The sequence below is a fragment of the Gnatocerus cornutus genome, chromosome 9, assembly GCF_029298725.1.
Source record: "Gnatocerus cornutus isolate USDA-ARS CGAHR chromosome 9, icGnaCorn1.1, whole genome shotgun sequence".
In the NCBI taxonomy this organism is placed as follows: Eukaryota; Metazoa; Arthropoda; class Insecta; order Coleoptera; family Tenebrionidae; genus Gnatocerus; species Gnatocerus cornutus.
In genome coordinates, this window is record NC_142241.1 from 11,819,599 (window position 1) to 11,834,706 (window position 15,108).

General features: G+C 37.6%; 2 protein-coding genes across 2 annotated transcripts; both read left to right on the forward strand.

Moving 5' to 3' along the window:
- The first annotated feature begins 173 nt into the window (after window positions 1-173).
- On the forward strand, window positions 174-1,469 carry LOC148168851 (regucalcin-like). Its single transcript, XM_088045066.1, has 4 exons — window positions 174-283; window positions 330-688; window positions 736-1,322; window positions 1,368-1,469. The coding sequence occupies exons 1-4, from the start codon at window positions 228-230 to the stop codon at window positions 1,419-1,421; spliced, it is 1,056 nt and encodes a 351-aa protein (XP_087901192.1). The 5' UTR covers window positions 174-227; the 3' UTR covers window positions 1,422-1,469.
- A 192-nt stretch (window positions 1,470-1,661) lies between these two features.
- Window positions 1,662-3,058, forward strand: LOC148168852 (regucalcin-like). Its single transcript, XM_088045849.1, has 4 exons — window positions 1,662-1,750; window positions 1,798-2,153; window positions 2,203-2,774; window positions 2,824-3,058. Exons 1-4 carry the CDS (start codon window positions 1,692-1,694, stop codon window positions 2,836-2,838), a joined length of 1,002 nt encoding a protein of 333 aa, XP_087901975.1. The 5' UTR covers window positions 1,662-1,691; the 3' UTR covers window positions 2,839-3,058.
- The last annotated feature ends 12,050 nt before the right edge of the window (window positions 3,059-15,108 follow it).

Sequence of the window (15,108 nt, forward strand, 5' to 3'; positions counted from 1 at the left end):
AGCAAGTCGGTTTTTAAAAAGAATGCACCGTTGTTTATGCAAATTTTACTATACATTTAAGTCAGCGCGTTTTTTTCTTATCACTTATCAATTTTTGGCAGCCGATTTCCTAAAAGTGGGTTTCATTGTCGTCACCACTTGTCAACAAGTGTTTATTACAATGCCACTTTTCTTGACTATATTTAGAACACTTTGGATAAAAATTCAGTTAGGAACTGTCTGTTAGAATGGCAACTTTAATACTTTTCGGAGTTCTGGTCCAAATTTGGGCTATAAGCGCCCAGTAAGCCTCCAAACCTTAAATTAACGTTCTAATGGTGTGATTTTAGACAATTTCCCGGAGTTTACCAAGTCACGGAACCTGTGGATCACTCAGAGTGCCCCAGTTGGGACTCGAGGAACAACGTGTTATATTTTGTTAATATCCACGAAGGACAAATATTTAGATACGACTACGAGCGACAAGAACTCAAGAATATAACACTAAATGGTGAAATTGCGCCGGTTATTCCCTCCAAGCGAGATCCTAATCTTCTAATCGCTGGACTAAACCGATCTGTTGTTGCCGTTGAATGGGACGGCAAGTCAGATCCTAGTGAAACAAGAATTTTAACAACTGTCTCGGAGGAGTTTCCTACCAGTCGGTTCAATGATGGAAAAGCGGATAAACAAGGAAGACTTTGGATTGGTACTGAAAACAATTTCTCTCCACTTTATTTTTTCATTATTTCACAGGCAGTATGGGCTATGAAGGCCCCGATGGTCTCACACCAGACGAAGGAGTGTTCTTTAAAGTCACCTGCGAGAATCTAAACTCCCCGGAAATAGAGATAGCCCCAGTTAACATAAGCAACGGTTTTGCATGGAACTCTGCAAACGACAAACTTTACTACATCGACACCCCTTCTGGACAAGTGGTGGAGTATTCTTACGACGATCAAAACGGAGAAATAACAAATCCTCGAGTTCTTTTCGACATGCAAGATCACCAAGGGGTAATCACTGGTGGCCCCGACGGAATGACCATCGACAAAGATGATAATCTCTGGGTTGCGCTTTATGGTGGCGGCTCTGTTATTAAAGTTAGTACCGTCGATGGCGCACTTTTACAAATTGTACCAATTCCTGCTTTGGATGTCACTTCAACTATGTGGGGTGGTCCTAATTTAGACACTCTGTACGTAACAACGTCTAGAGTTAGTCTCACTGATCAACAGAAACAAGAACAACCGGCTGCAGGAGCTGTTTTTGCTGTGGTGGGATTGGGAACAAGAGGAGTGCCGGTATTTGACGTTGATATTTTAGGATCGATCGATGATAAGGTAAAGCTTGAAATTGTGCAATGATTTTACTAATTAATTTTGTAGAGTTGCGACTTATTCCAACACCACCAAGATCTAAAGGACAAATTTTATGCATGATGTACAAAACATGTTTCTTAGGAACAATAAAATCTTTTTTATAACTAATTTTCTGCGTGAATAAAATGTGTACTACCTGTTCTAAAAAAGAACTGAGTTTAAAAAAAAAAGAAAAAATAGAATAAATTTGTAGAAATAAAAACAGGTGTTCTATTAATGTCATTGCTATTTTTTCTTATCACTTATCGTGATACTTCAAACCACTTTTTTTGTACAATATCTCAATACGTCTATATTTGGACTATAATTCAGTCAAAAACAGTTATCAAAATGGCAACAACATTAACACTTTTAGGAGTTTTCGTCCATATTTGGGCGATAAACGCTCAGTAAGATTCTCGATCGCAACTTTATCTCGTTAATTTTGTGATTTCAGACAAAATCCCAGTGTTTATCAAATCACAGATCCTGTTGACTTCGCACAGTGTCCTACTTGGGACTCCAGAAACAATTTGTTATATTTTGTTAACATCCACGAAGGACAAATATTTAGGTATGACTACAAGCGGCAAAGTATCAACAGTATAAAACTATCTGGTGAAATTGGTCCCGTCATTCCTTCCAAGAATGATTCCAATCTTCTTATTGTCGGACTTGGAAGATCTGTGGTTGCGCTTGAGTGGACTGGGTCAAATTCTAGTCCTACAATTACTTTAACAACTGTCTCAGATCAGTTCCCTACAAGTCAGTTGAATGATGGAAAAGCAGACAGTGAAGGAAGGCTATGGATTGGTACTTATAACCAAAATTGACATTTTTCTTCATTATGATGCTGTTTTAGGCAGTAAGGAAAACGAAGGCACTAACCAAGGAGTATTGTATAAAATTACCTGCGAAAATTTAAAGTCTCCAGAGGTAGAAATCGCTAATGTTAGTATAAGCAGCGGCTTGACATGGAACTCTGCTAACGACAAACTTTATTATATCGACACCCCAACGGGTCTAATAGTAGAATATTCCTACGACCCGAATGAAGGAGAAATTTCAAATCCTCAAGTTCTTTTCAACATGAAGGATCATTTCGGTGAAATCACCGGCGATCCCGCCGGTATGACAATCGACAAAGATGATAATCTATGGATTGCTCTATTTGGTGGCGGCGCTGTCATTAAAGTTAGTACCAGTGACGGAAAACTTTTACAAATTGTACCAATGCCTGCCCTGGACGTCACTTCAACTATGTGGGGTGGTCCAAATTTAGATATTTTGTATGTAACAACGTCTAGAATTGGTCTTACTAAGCAACAAAAAAAACAACAATCGGCAGCAGGAGCTGTTTTTGCTGTAATAGGGTTGGGGACAACAGGACTGCCGATGCATGATGTTGATATTTTACAATCGATTGAGGATGAGGTACGACTACTGTAAATTATATAACTTTTTTTACAAACTAATTTTGCAGAGTTGTGATGTCTAGTAAAGAAAATTCGGTGAGTTTGTAAATACTCCCATAACTCTTAAAAAACAGAAATCTCAATCATAAAACTATAAGACACCGCAGAATTACCCGTTATTCGACGCAAAATTGTTAAAAATTTACTTTAGCAGCTGAAAATTCTTAATGTAACGGCCAACGAAACAAATAATTAAATTGTTCACACTGTATATAAACAATAATAAATCAATCTACATTGACATGTAGATAAAAATAAAACAATCGGATTTTGCATTCCAACATCTTCATTCCTCTGTGACAAAACTGGCATGCATGGATATTGCAGCATCAAATCTGTTCTAGGTAACTCAGTTTACTGAAACAAATTAGAATTTAAATATCGATCAAATTATAGACACACAAACTTACCAATAAACACATTGTCATATGAGTTTCCAGTCTGTTCTGCAATTGCGAAGTACCTAATCCTCCAAAAATTTTTACAATAGGCAGGTTTCTTCCTAAATTAGTCCAAAAACCCTCCTCCTTTATCCGGGCTTGGGACCGGCAACAGCGTCCTTAGTGATACGTAATGTACTCCAGGGGGCTTATTTCATAAAATTTACGGTGGTAGTCTTAGGTTTAGTAACCGGAGCTAACTGGATTCATTCAAACAAAAAAACACAAACTTTATGAATCTACAATTGTGAATTACCATAGTAAGTTTTATGAAATAGGCTCCAGGACGCTGCAGGCGGAGTTAAACCTAAAACAAAACAGTATTAATAAAACGCGACCTGAGAATTATAAGGTATTAAGTGTAATTTATTGCAAATGTTAGAACTTTACAGTTCAAAGGTCGCAAAAAATAATAAAATGATAAAAAATTTACTTACCTGCATTTTAAGACACAACAGCACTAACACTACCACTGCGCAAAAGACGCACTTACACTCCGCGAAAAACGCAAACGCGAGTTGCAAAGAAAAAAATATTTCTTTTCGAGTCCGCAGCACGTCTTTCTTACTCAAAACTCGGAGCACAACTAAATAAATAATAACCATTATTTAACTCTTTTTTTTAAATAAAAACGACTCCCGATGTATTTGTGACTGACCTGCCATTTCACTAATTAGGAACAATGCAACTCAATCAAATTACATAATATGCGTAAAAACAAGACTAAAACGCACGAGAAATTATAATAAATTAGTAAGGTGTCTTTAGTTTAAACACAAACCTTCTCAGAGTAAATTTTATGAAACAGGCTCCAGAACGCTGCAGGCGGAGTTAAACCTAAAAAAAAGTCTTAATTAAAAAGTAATAAAATGATACAAAATGATATGCTTACCTGGATATGATTGTTTTATACCTTATAATTTTGTTTTAAAGAAGTGAAAACGACTGTTACTTATACGAGTCGCTTAAATGCTTAAATGCAAAACCTGGCATCTGCATTTTACCCTAATTTTCAGAGCAATCGAGAAAACTTTTCTAGCGCTTAATAAATGAAGATAAAATTAATAATAATATAATAATAAATATATGTATATAATAATAATATATATACTATTATATACACCTTCGTAATTTGTTAGCTTTTAGTTTATTTATTATTGAATAATAAATGAAATAAAAGCTTATAAATTACGAAGGTGTTTTCAAAATTTAATTATGAAATTTATATTGTTGTGTCAAAGTTGGGTCTAATATGCAGATGTCTGGTCTTACATTAAAGTGACTGATAGTCTCTTACCTGCATGTTAACACACACTAGCACAACAGCACTAACACTACCACTGCGCAAAAAAAATCGGGTTCACTTACACTCCGCGAAGAACCGCAAACGCAACATCCCAACACCAGAAAGAAAAAAAATCGTACCTTGTGAGATCCAACGTCGCCATCGTCTTCGTACACGAACTTACTGCAATAGGAATTTTTTTATTAGAAATTGGTACCACTGTCAAACAGTCAGTTAACTTACCCTTTAGTCCGGATCCCGAAGCTGTATCGGCAAACTCCTACCACTGCATCCCCCTCTAAGCACCAGGAAGCAGAAACCACTCACTCACTTTGTTTCAAAAACGGTTTTAATTTTATTTTTAAGGCACTAAACTCTCGCGCACTAAAAATAACTTCGGCACTGTTTTGCAAAACTCGACTTTTAACTTTGACACTCGCGGAAGTTCCGAATTTAGGAAGAGTTATAAATAGTAAAATTTATATCATTTAGCTAAATATAATTTTGTCTTACCTGTATGTTAACACACTAACACAATGTCACTACCACTATCACTTGGCAAACAACGAATGCACTTACACTCCGCGAACAACTCGTAAAGAAAAACATGCCATCGCAAGGTCCTTCGTCGTTCAAATCCCGTCACCCAGAAGGAAAAAATCCTACCTTGTTGGATCCAACGTCGCCATCGTCTTCGTACACGAACTTACTGCAATAAAAGATTTTTATTAGAAAATTGTACTACATTTTCAAACTGTCAGTTAACTTACCCTGTAATCCTGATCCCTAAGCCGTATCGTCGCGCTCCTGCCACTGCATCCCCCTCTAGGAACAGGAACCACTCACTCGACTTTCGTTTGACTATTTCGCGCACTAAAAGTACTTCGGCACTGTTTTGCGAAACTCGACTTTGAATTTGAACACTCGCGGAAGACGCCGTGACCGAATTTACGAAGATGTAGAAAAGCAGAAATTTTACAATGGCGAACGAGGATGAACAATTTCGGAAAATGCCGAACAATCCCAGATCCTACCTTTATGGCTTCTGCAATGATAGCTGTAATTAAAAAAATAATTATGAGTATTTGTACATTTTTGAAGGAATGAAATATCTTACCCTTAAATTCTGGCCACGTACTGTATCGACAAGCTTCTTTCTACCTGTGCATCCCCCTCTTGGAAGCAGGAACCACTCACTCATCGCTCACTTTGTTTTAAAGACAATTTTAATTTTATTTTCAAGACACTACTGAAGCTGAACTCGCGCACTAAAAGTTTCGGTACTCGCCGAAATCAATGTTGGAAATAAAGTAGAATGAATAGGAACAAAAGACAAAATTGCAGTAGATAATTTGGCAAAATTTGGAAAATTAAGGGGAAAACTCAATAGAAATAAAAAACTTGAGAAAAATGAAAATAGACAAAATGGCGGAATAAAAAAAATTCATAAGATAAGACTCTCTCCCTCCCCTTTTGGGTCTCAAAGTTAACCCCCGTGAGTACATTACTTTGACAGCTAACTAAACTCCCACTGACTCCCGTTCCTACTTCAATGTTCTAGCCCCCCAACAAGAGAAAAAGTTCAAACGCGCGCTAACACTAGCCCAGTGTAGGTGGCTACCAACTGTCCAGCCGCCGCCAGTTCTTCGGTGGTGTCTAATGCATACCAACAGAGTGTTGGAAAAATGAAAAAAATGAAGCAATACCCTAATGGTCTATTCCAACCATTGCGGTATGACACAATCCGAACCTGGAGAACCTAATTGACTAACGTTGGCCCTTGTGTCTAACCGGTAAGTGAAGCGACCGGCCCTCTACGCCGGGTTTCTATACCCCCCGCCTTAAGGTTCATCCACCCCCTCTAAAATATAAATTCGTGGGGCCCAAGCAGTAACTTGGGTAAATAACTTAAATTGACAAAGTAATGTGCAGACGCACGCAAAATGTACCTAACTTCCTAAATTTACATACCTACGTGGATGAACGTAATTCCCCTTGGTTAATGTTGATGTAGCAAATAAACTTTACCCATTTTCGAGTCTTACCTGATGAAAATGTGGAATTTTCAAAGCTAATTTTAATTGGTGAAAAAATTGTGGTAAAAGGGCAAAACGAAGATCGTCATAAAAAAAGGAAATTTTAGAAACGAGTATAAAAGAATTAAATCTCTTGAACAAGAACGGCTAAATGAAGAATTTTACGCAGTGGAGGAAATGGAAGCGAGATACAACTAAACTTCCTGCATTACTGAATCTTTTGTCTTATATTTTTAAAATGTTTAAAGATTTCGAGCGACCGAAGTTAGTTAGGATGATATCTGCAACAAATAAATACGTATTAAGTAAAAGGGACGAATATTTATGTACAAACAATGCACGCTCACTTTTAAACCATCGTACAAGTCCTACCTTTAAGGGGGTCCTGGCAATCAGTAAATCACACTAAAATTAATTTCGAGTCCGCAGCAGGTCTTTCTTACTCAAAACTCGGAGCACAACTAAATAAATAATAACAATCCCAGATCCTACCATTATGGCTTCTACGATGGTAGCTAGAATTAAAGAAATAATTATGAGTTTTTGTACATTTTTGAAGGAATGAAATATGTTACCCTTAAATCCTGGCCACGTACTGTATCGACAAGCTTCTTTCTACCTCTGCATCCCCTTCTTGGAAGCAGGAACCACTCACTCATCGCTCACTTTGTTTTAAAGACAATTTTAGTTTTATTTTCAAGACAATACTGAAACTGAACTCGCGCACTAAAAGTTTCGGTACTCGCCGAAATCAATATTGGAAATAGACTAGAATGAATAGGAATAAAAGAGAAAATTGCAGTAGATAATTTGGCAAAATTTGGAAAATTAGGGGGAAAACTCAATAGAAATAAAAAACTTGAGAAAAATGAAAATAGACAAAATAGCGGAATAAAGAAAATTCATAAGATAAGACTCTCTCCCTCCCCTTTTGGGTCTCAAAGTTAACCCCCGTGAGTACATTACTTTGACAGCTAACTAAACTCCCGCTGACTCCCGTTCCTACTTCAATGTTCTAGCCCCCCAACAAGAGAAAAAGTTCAAACGCGCGCTAACACTAGCCCAGTGTAGGTGGCTACCAACTGTCCAGCCGCCGCCAGTTCTTCGGTGGTGTCTAATGCATACCAACAGAGTGTTGGAAAAATGAAAAAAATTAAGCAATACCCTAATGGTCTATTCCAACCATTGCGGTATGACACAATCCGAACCTGGAGAACCTAATTGACTAACGTTGGCCCTTGTGTCTAACCGGTAAGTGAAGCGACCGGCCCTCTACGCCGGGTTTCTATACCCCCCGTCTTAAGGTTCATCCACCCCCTCTAAAATATAAATTCGTGGGGCCCAAGCAGTGACTTGGGTAAATAACTTAAATTGACAAAGTAATGTGCAGACGCACGCAAAATGTACCTAACTTCCTAAATTTACATACCTACGTGGATGAACGTAATTCCCCTTGGTTAATGTTGATGTAGCAAATAAACTTTACCCATTTTCGAGTCTTACCTGATGAAAATGTGGAATTTTCAAAACTAATTTTAATTGGTGAAAAAATTGTGGTAAAAGGGCAAAACGAAGATCGTCATAAAAAAAGAAAATTTTAGAAACGAGTATAAAAGAATTAAATCTCTTGAACAAGAACGGCTAAATGAAGAATTTTACGCAGTGGAGGAAATGGAAGCGAGATACAACTAAACTTCCTGCATTACTGAATCTTTTGTCTTATATTTTTAAAATGTTTAAAGATTTCGAGCGACCGAAGTTAGGATGATATCTGCAACAAATAAATACGTATTAAGTAAAAGGGACGAATATTTATGTACAAACAATGCACGCTCACTTTTAAACCATCGTACAAGTCCTACCTTTAAGGGGGTCCTGGCAATCAGTAAATCACACTAAAATTAATTTCGAGTCCGCAGCAGGTCTTTCTTACTCAAAACTCGGAGCACAACTAAATAAATAATAACAATCCCAGATCCTACCATTATGGCTTCTACGATGGTAGCTAGAATTAAAGAAATAATTATGAGTTATTTGTACATTTTTGAAGGAATGAAATATGTTACCCTTAAATCCTGGCCACGTACTGTATCGACAAGCTTCTTTCTACCTCTGCATCCCCTTCTTGGAAGCAGGAACCACTCACTCATCGCTCACTTTGTTTTAAAGACAATTTTAGTTTTATTTTCAAGAAAATACTGAAACTGAACTCGCGCACTAAAAGTTTCGGTACTCGCCGAAATCAATGTCGGAAATAGACTAGAATGAATAGGAATAAAAGAGAAAATTGCAGTAGATAATTTGGCAAAATTAGGAAAATTAGGGGGAAAACTCAATAGAAATAAAAAACTTGAGAAAAATGAGAATAGACAAAATAGCGGAATAAAAAAAATTCATAAGATAAGACTCTCTCCCTCCCCTTTTGGGTCTCAAAGTTAACCCCCGTGAGTACATTACTTTGACAGCTAACTAAACTCCCACTGACTCCCGTTCCTACTTCAATGTTCTAGCCCCCCAACAAGAGAAAAAGTTCAAACGCGCGCTAACACTAGCCCAGTGTAGGTGGCTACCAACTGTCCAGCCGCCGCCAGTTCTTCGGTGGTGTCTAATGCATACCAACAGAGTGTTGGAAAAATGAAAAAAATGAAGCAATACCCTAAAGGTCTATTCCAACCATTGCGGTATGACACAATCCGAACCTGGAGAACCTAATTGACTAACGTTGGCCCTTGTGTCTAACCGGTAAGTGAAGCGACCGGCCCTCTACGCCGGGTTTCTATACCCCCCGCCTTAAGGTTCATCCACCCCCTCTAAAATATAAATTCGTGGGGCCCAAGCAGTAACTTGGGTAAATAACTTAAATTGACAAAGTAATGAGCAGACGCACGCAAAATGTACCTAACTTCCTAAATTTACATACCTACGTGGATGAACGTAATTCCCCTTGGTTAATGTTGATGTAGCAAATAAACTTTACCCATTTTCGAGTCTTACCTGATGAAAAAGTGGAATTTTCAAAACTAATTTTAATTGGTGAAAAAATTGTGGTAAAAGGGCAAAACCAAGATCGTCATAAAAAAAGGAAATTTTAGAAACGAGTATAAAAGAATTAAATCTCTTGAACAAGAACGGCTAAATGAAGAATTTTACGCAGTGGAGGAAATGGTGTAAAAAATTCAAGAGAGATACAACTAAACTGTCCTACATTACTGAATCTTTCGTCTTATATTTTTAAAATGTTTCAAGATTTCGAGCGACCGAAGTTAGGATGATATCTGCAACAAATAAATACGTATTAAGTAAAAGGGACGAATATTTATGTACAAACAATGCACGCTCACTTTTAAACCATCGTACAAGTCCTACCTTTAAGGGGGTCCTGGCAATCAGTAAATCACACTAAAATTAATTTCGAGTCCGCAGCAGGTCTTTCTTACTCAAAACTCGGAGCACAACTAAATAAATAATAACAATCCCAGATCCTACCATTATGGCTTCTACGATGGTAGCTAGAATTAAAGAAATAATTATGAGTATTTGTACATTTTTGAAGGAATGAAATATGTTACCCTTAAATCCTGGCCACGTACTGTATCGACAAGCTTCTTTCTACCTCTGCATCCCCTTCTTGGAAGCAGGAACCACTCACTCATCGCTCACTTTGTTTTAAAGACAATTTTAGTTTTATTTTCAAGAAAATACTGAAACTGAACTCGCGCACTAAAAGTTTCGGTACTCGCCGAAATCAATGTCGGAAATAGACTAGAATGAATAGGAATAAAAGAGAAAATTGCAGTAGATAATTTGGCAAAATTTGGAAAATTAGGGGGAAAACTCAATAGAAATAAAAAACTTGAGAAAAATGAAAATAGACAAAATAGCGGAATAAAGAAAATTCATAAGATAAGACTCTCTCCCTCCCCTTTTGGGTCTCAAAGTTAACCCCCGTGAGTACATTACTTTGACAGCTAACTAAACTCCCGCTGACTCCCGTTCCTACTTCAATGTTCTAGCCCCCCAACAAGAGAAAAAGTTCAAACGCGCGCTAACACTAGCCCAGTGTAGGTGGCTACCAACTGTCCAGCCGCCGCCAGTTCTTCGGTGGTGTCTAATGCATACCAACAGAGTGTTGGAAAAATGAAAAAAATGAAGCAATACCCTAATGGTCTATTCCAACCATTGCGGTATGACACAATCCGAACCTGGAGAACCTAATTGACTAACGTTGGCCCTTGTGTCTAACCGGTAAGTGAAGCGACCGGCCCTCTACGCCGGGTTTCTATACCCCCCGCCTTAAGGTTCATCCACCCCCTCTAAAATATAAATTCGTGGGGCCCAAGCAGTAACTTGGGTAAATAACTTAAATTGACAAAGTAATGTGCAGACGCACGCAAAATGTACCTAACTTCCTAAATTTACATACCTACGTGGATGAACGTAATTCCCCTTGGTTAATGTTGATGTAGCAAATAAACTTTACCCATTTTCGAGTCTTACCTGATGAAAATGTGGAATTTTCAAAACTAATTTTAATTGGTGAAAAAATTGTGGTAAAAGGGCAAAACGAAGATCGTCATAAAAAAAGAAAATTTTAGAAACGAGTATAAAAGAATTAAATCTCTTGAACAAGAACGGCTAAATGAAAAATTTTACGCAGTGGAGGAAATGGAAGCGAGATACAACTAAACTGTCCTGCATTACTGAATCTTTTGTCTTATATTTTTAAAATGTTTCCAGATTTCGAGCGACCGAAGTTAGGATGATATCTGCAACAAATAAATACGTATTAAGTAAAAGGGACGAATATTTATGTACAAACAATGCACGCTCACTTTTAAACCATCGTACAAGTCCTACCTTTAAGGGGGTCCTGGCAATCAGTAAATCACACTAAAATTAATTTCGAGTCCGCAGCAGGTCTTTCTTACTCAAAACTCGGAGCACAACTAAATAAATAATAACAATCCCAGATCCTACCATTATGGCTTCTACGATGGTAGCTAGAATTAAAGAAATAATTATGAGTATTTGTACATTTTTGAAGGAATGAAATATGTTACCCTTAAATCCTGGCCACGTACTGTATCGACAAGCTTCTTTCTACCTCTGCATCCCCTTCTTGGAAGCAGGAACCACTCACTCATCGCTCACTTTGTTTTAAAGACAATTTTAGTTTTATTTTCAAGAAAATACTGAAACTGAACTCGCGCACTAAAAGTTTCGGTACTCGCCGAAATCAATGTCGGAAATAGACTAGAATGAATAGGAACAAAAGACAAAATTGCAGTAGATAATTTGGCAAAATTTGGAAAATTAAGGGGAAAACTCAATAGAAATAAAAAACTTGAGAAAAATGAAAATAGACAAAATGGCGGAGTAAAAAAAATTCATAAGATAAGACTCTCTCCCTCCCCTTTTGGGTCTCAAAGTTAACCCCCGTGAGTACATTACTTTGACAGCTAACTAAACTCCCACTGACTCCCGTTCCTACTTCAATGTTCTAGCCCCCCAACAAGAGAAAAAGTTCAAACGCGCGCTAACACTAGCCCAGTGTAGGTGGCTACCAACTGTCCAGCCGCCGCCAGTTCTTCGGTGGTGTCTAATGCATACCAACAGAGTGTTGGAAAAATGAAAAAAATGAAGCAATACCCTAATGGTCTATTCCAACCATTGCGGTATGACACAATCCGAACCTGGAGAACCTAATTGACTAACGTTGGCCCTTGTGTCTAACCGGTAAGTGAAGCGACCGGCCCTCTACGCCGGGTTTCTATACCCCCCGCCTTAAGGTTCATCCACCCCCTCTAAAATATAAATTCGTGGGGCCCAAGCAGTAACTTGGGTAAATAACTTAAATTGACAAAGTAATGTGCAGACGCACGCAAAATGTACCTAACTTCCTAAATTTACATACCTACGTGGATGAACGTAATTCCCCTTGGTTAATGTTGATGTAGCAAATAAACTTTACCCATTTTCGAGTCTTACCTGATGAAAATGTGGAATTTTCAAAACTAATTTTAATTGGTGAAAAAATTGTGGTAAAAGGGCAAAACGAAGATCGTCATAAAAAAAGAAAATTTTAGAAACGAGTATAAAAGAATTAAATCTCTTGAACAAGAACGGCTAAATGAAAAATTTTACGCAGTGGAGGAAATGGAAGCGAGATACAACTAAACTGTCCTGCATTACTGAATCTTTTGTCTTATATTTTTAAAATGTTTCAAGATTTCGAGCGACCGAAGTTAGGATGATATCTGCAACAAATAAATACGTATTAAGTAAAAGGGACGAATATTTATGTACAAACAATGCACGCTCACTTTTAAACCATCGTACAAGTCCTACCTTTAAGGGGGTCCTGGCAATCAGTAAATCACACTAAAATTAATTTCGAGTCCGCAGCAGGTCTTTCTTACTCAAAACTCGGAGCACAACTAAATAAATAATAACAATCCCAGATCCTACCATTATGGCTTCTACGATGGTAGCTAGAATTAAAGAAATAATTATGAGTTTTTGTACATTTTTGAAGGAATGAAATATGTTACCCTTAAATCCTGGCCACGTACTGTATCGACAAGCTTCTTTCTACCTCTGCATCCCCTTCTTGGAAGCAGGAACCACTCACTCATCGCTCACTTTGTTTTAAAGACAATTTTAGTTTTATTTTCAAGACAATACTGAAACTGAACTCGCGCACTAAAAGTTTCGGTACTCGCCGAAATCAATATTGGAAATAGACTAGAATGAATAGGAATAAAAGAGAAAATTGCAGTAGATAATTTGGCAAAATTTGGAAAATTAGGGGGAAAACTCAATAGAAATAAAAAACTTGAGAAAAATGAAAATAGACAAAATAGCGGAATAAAGAAAATTCATAAGATAAGACTCTCTCCCTCCCCTTTTGGGTCTCAAAGTTAACCCCCGTGAGTACATTACTTTGACAGCTAACTAAACTCCCGCTGACTCCCGTTCCTACTTCAATGTTCTAGCCCCCCAACAAGAGAAAAAGTTCAAACGCGCGCTAACACTAGCCCAGTGTAGGTGGCTACCAACTGTCCAGCCGCCGCCAGTTCTTCGGTGGTGTCTAATGCATACCAACAGAGTGTTGGAAAAATGAAAAAAATTAAGCAATACCCTAATGGTCTATTCCAACCATTGCGGTATGACACAATCCGAACCTGGAGAACCTAATTGACTAACGTTGGCCCTTGTGTCTAACCGGTAAGTGAAGCGACCGGCCCTCTACGCCGGGTTTCTATACCCCCCGCCTTAAGGTTCATCCACCCCCTCTAAAATATAAATTCGTGGGGCCCAAGCAGTGACTTGGGTAAATAACTTAAATTGACAAAGTAATGTGCAGACGCACGCAAAATGTACCTAACTTCCTAAATTTACATACCTACGTGGATGAACGTAATTCCCCTTGGTTAATGTTGATGTAGCAAATAAACTTTACCCATTTTCGAGTCTTACCTGATGAAAATGTGGAATTTTCAAAACTAATTTTAATTGGTGAAAAAATTGTGGTAAAAGGGCAAAACGAAGATCGTCATAAAAAAAGAAAATTTTAGAAACGAGTATAAAAGAATTAAATCTCTTGAACAAGAACGGCTAAATGAAGAATTTTACGCAGTGGAGGAAATGGAAGCGAGATACAACTAAACTTCCTGCATTACTGAATCTTTTGTCTTATATTTTTAAAATGTTTAAAGATTTCGAGCGACCGAAGTTAGGATGATATCTGCAACAAATAAATACGTATTAAGTAAAAGGGACGAATATTTATGTACAAACAATGCACGCTCACTTTTAAACCATCGTACAAGTCCTACCTTTAAGGGGGTCCTGGCAATCAGTAAATCACACTAAAATTAATTTCGAGTCCGCAGCAGGTCTTTCTTACTCAAAACTCGGAGCACAACTAAATAAATAATAACAATCCCAGATCCTACCATTATGGCTTCTACGATGGTAGCTAGAATTAAAGAAATAATTATGAGTTATTTGTACATTTTTGAAGGAATGAAATATGTTACCCTTAAATCCTGGCCACGTACTGTATCGACAAGCTTCTTTCTACCTCTGCATCCCCTTCTTGGAAGCAGGAACCACTCACTCATCGCTCACTTTGTTTTAAAGACAATTTTAGTTTTATTTTCAAGAAAATACTGAAACTGAACTCGCGCACTAAAAGTTTCGGTACTCGCCGAAATCAATGTCGGAAATAGACTAGAATGAATAGGAATAAAAGAGAAAATTGCAGTAGATAATTTGGCAAAATTAGGAAAATTAGGGGGAAAACTCAATAGAAATAAAAAACTTGAGAAAAATGAGAATAGACAAAATAGCGGAATAAAAAAAATTCATAAGATAAGACTCTCTCCCTCCCCTTTTGGGTCTCAAAGTTAACCCCCGTGAGTACATTACTTTGACAGCTAACTAAACTCCCACTGACTCCCGTTCCTACTTCAATGTTCTAGCCCCCCAACAAGAGAAAAAGTTCAAACGCGCGCTAACACTAGCCCA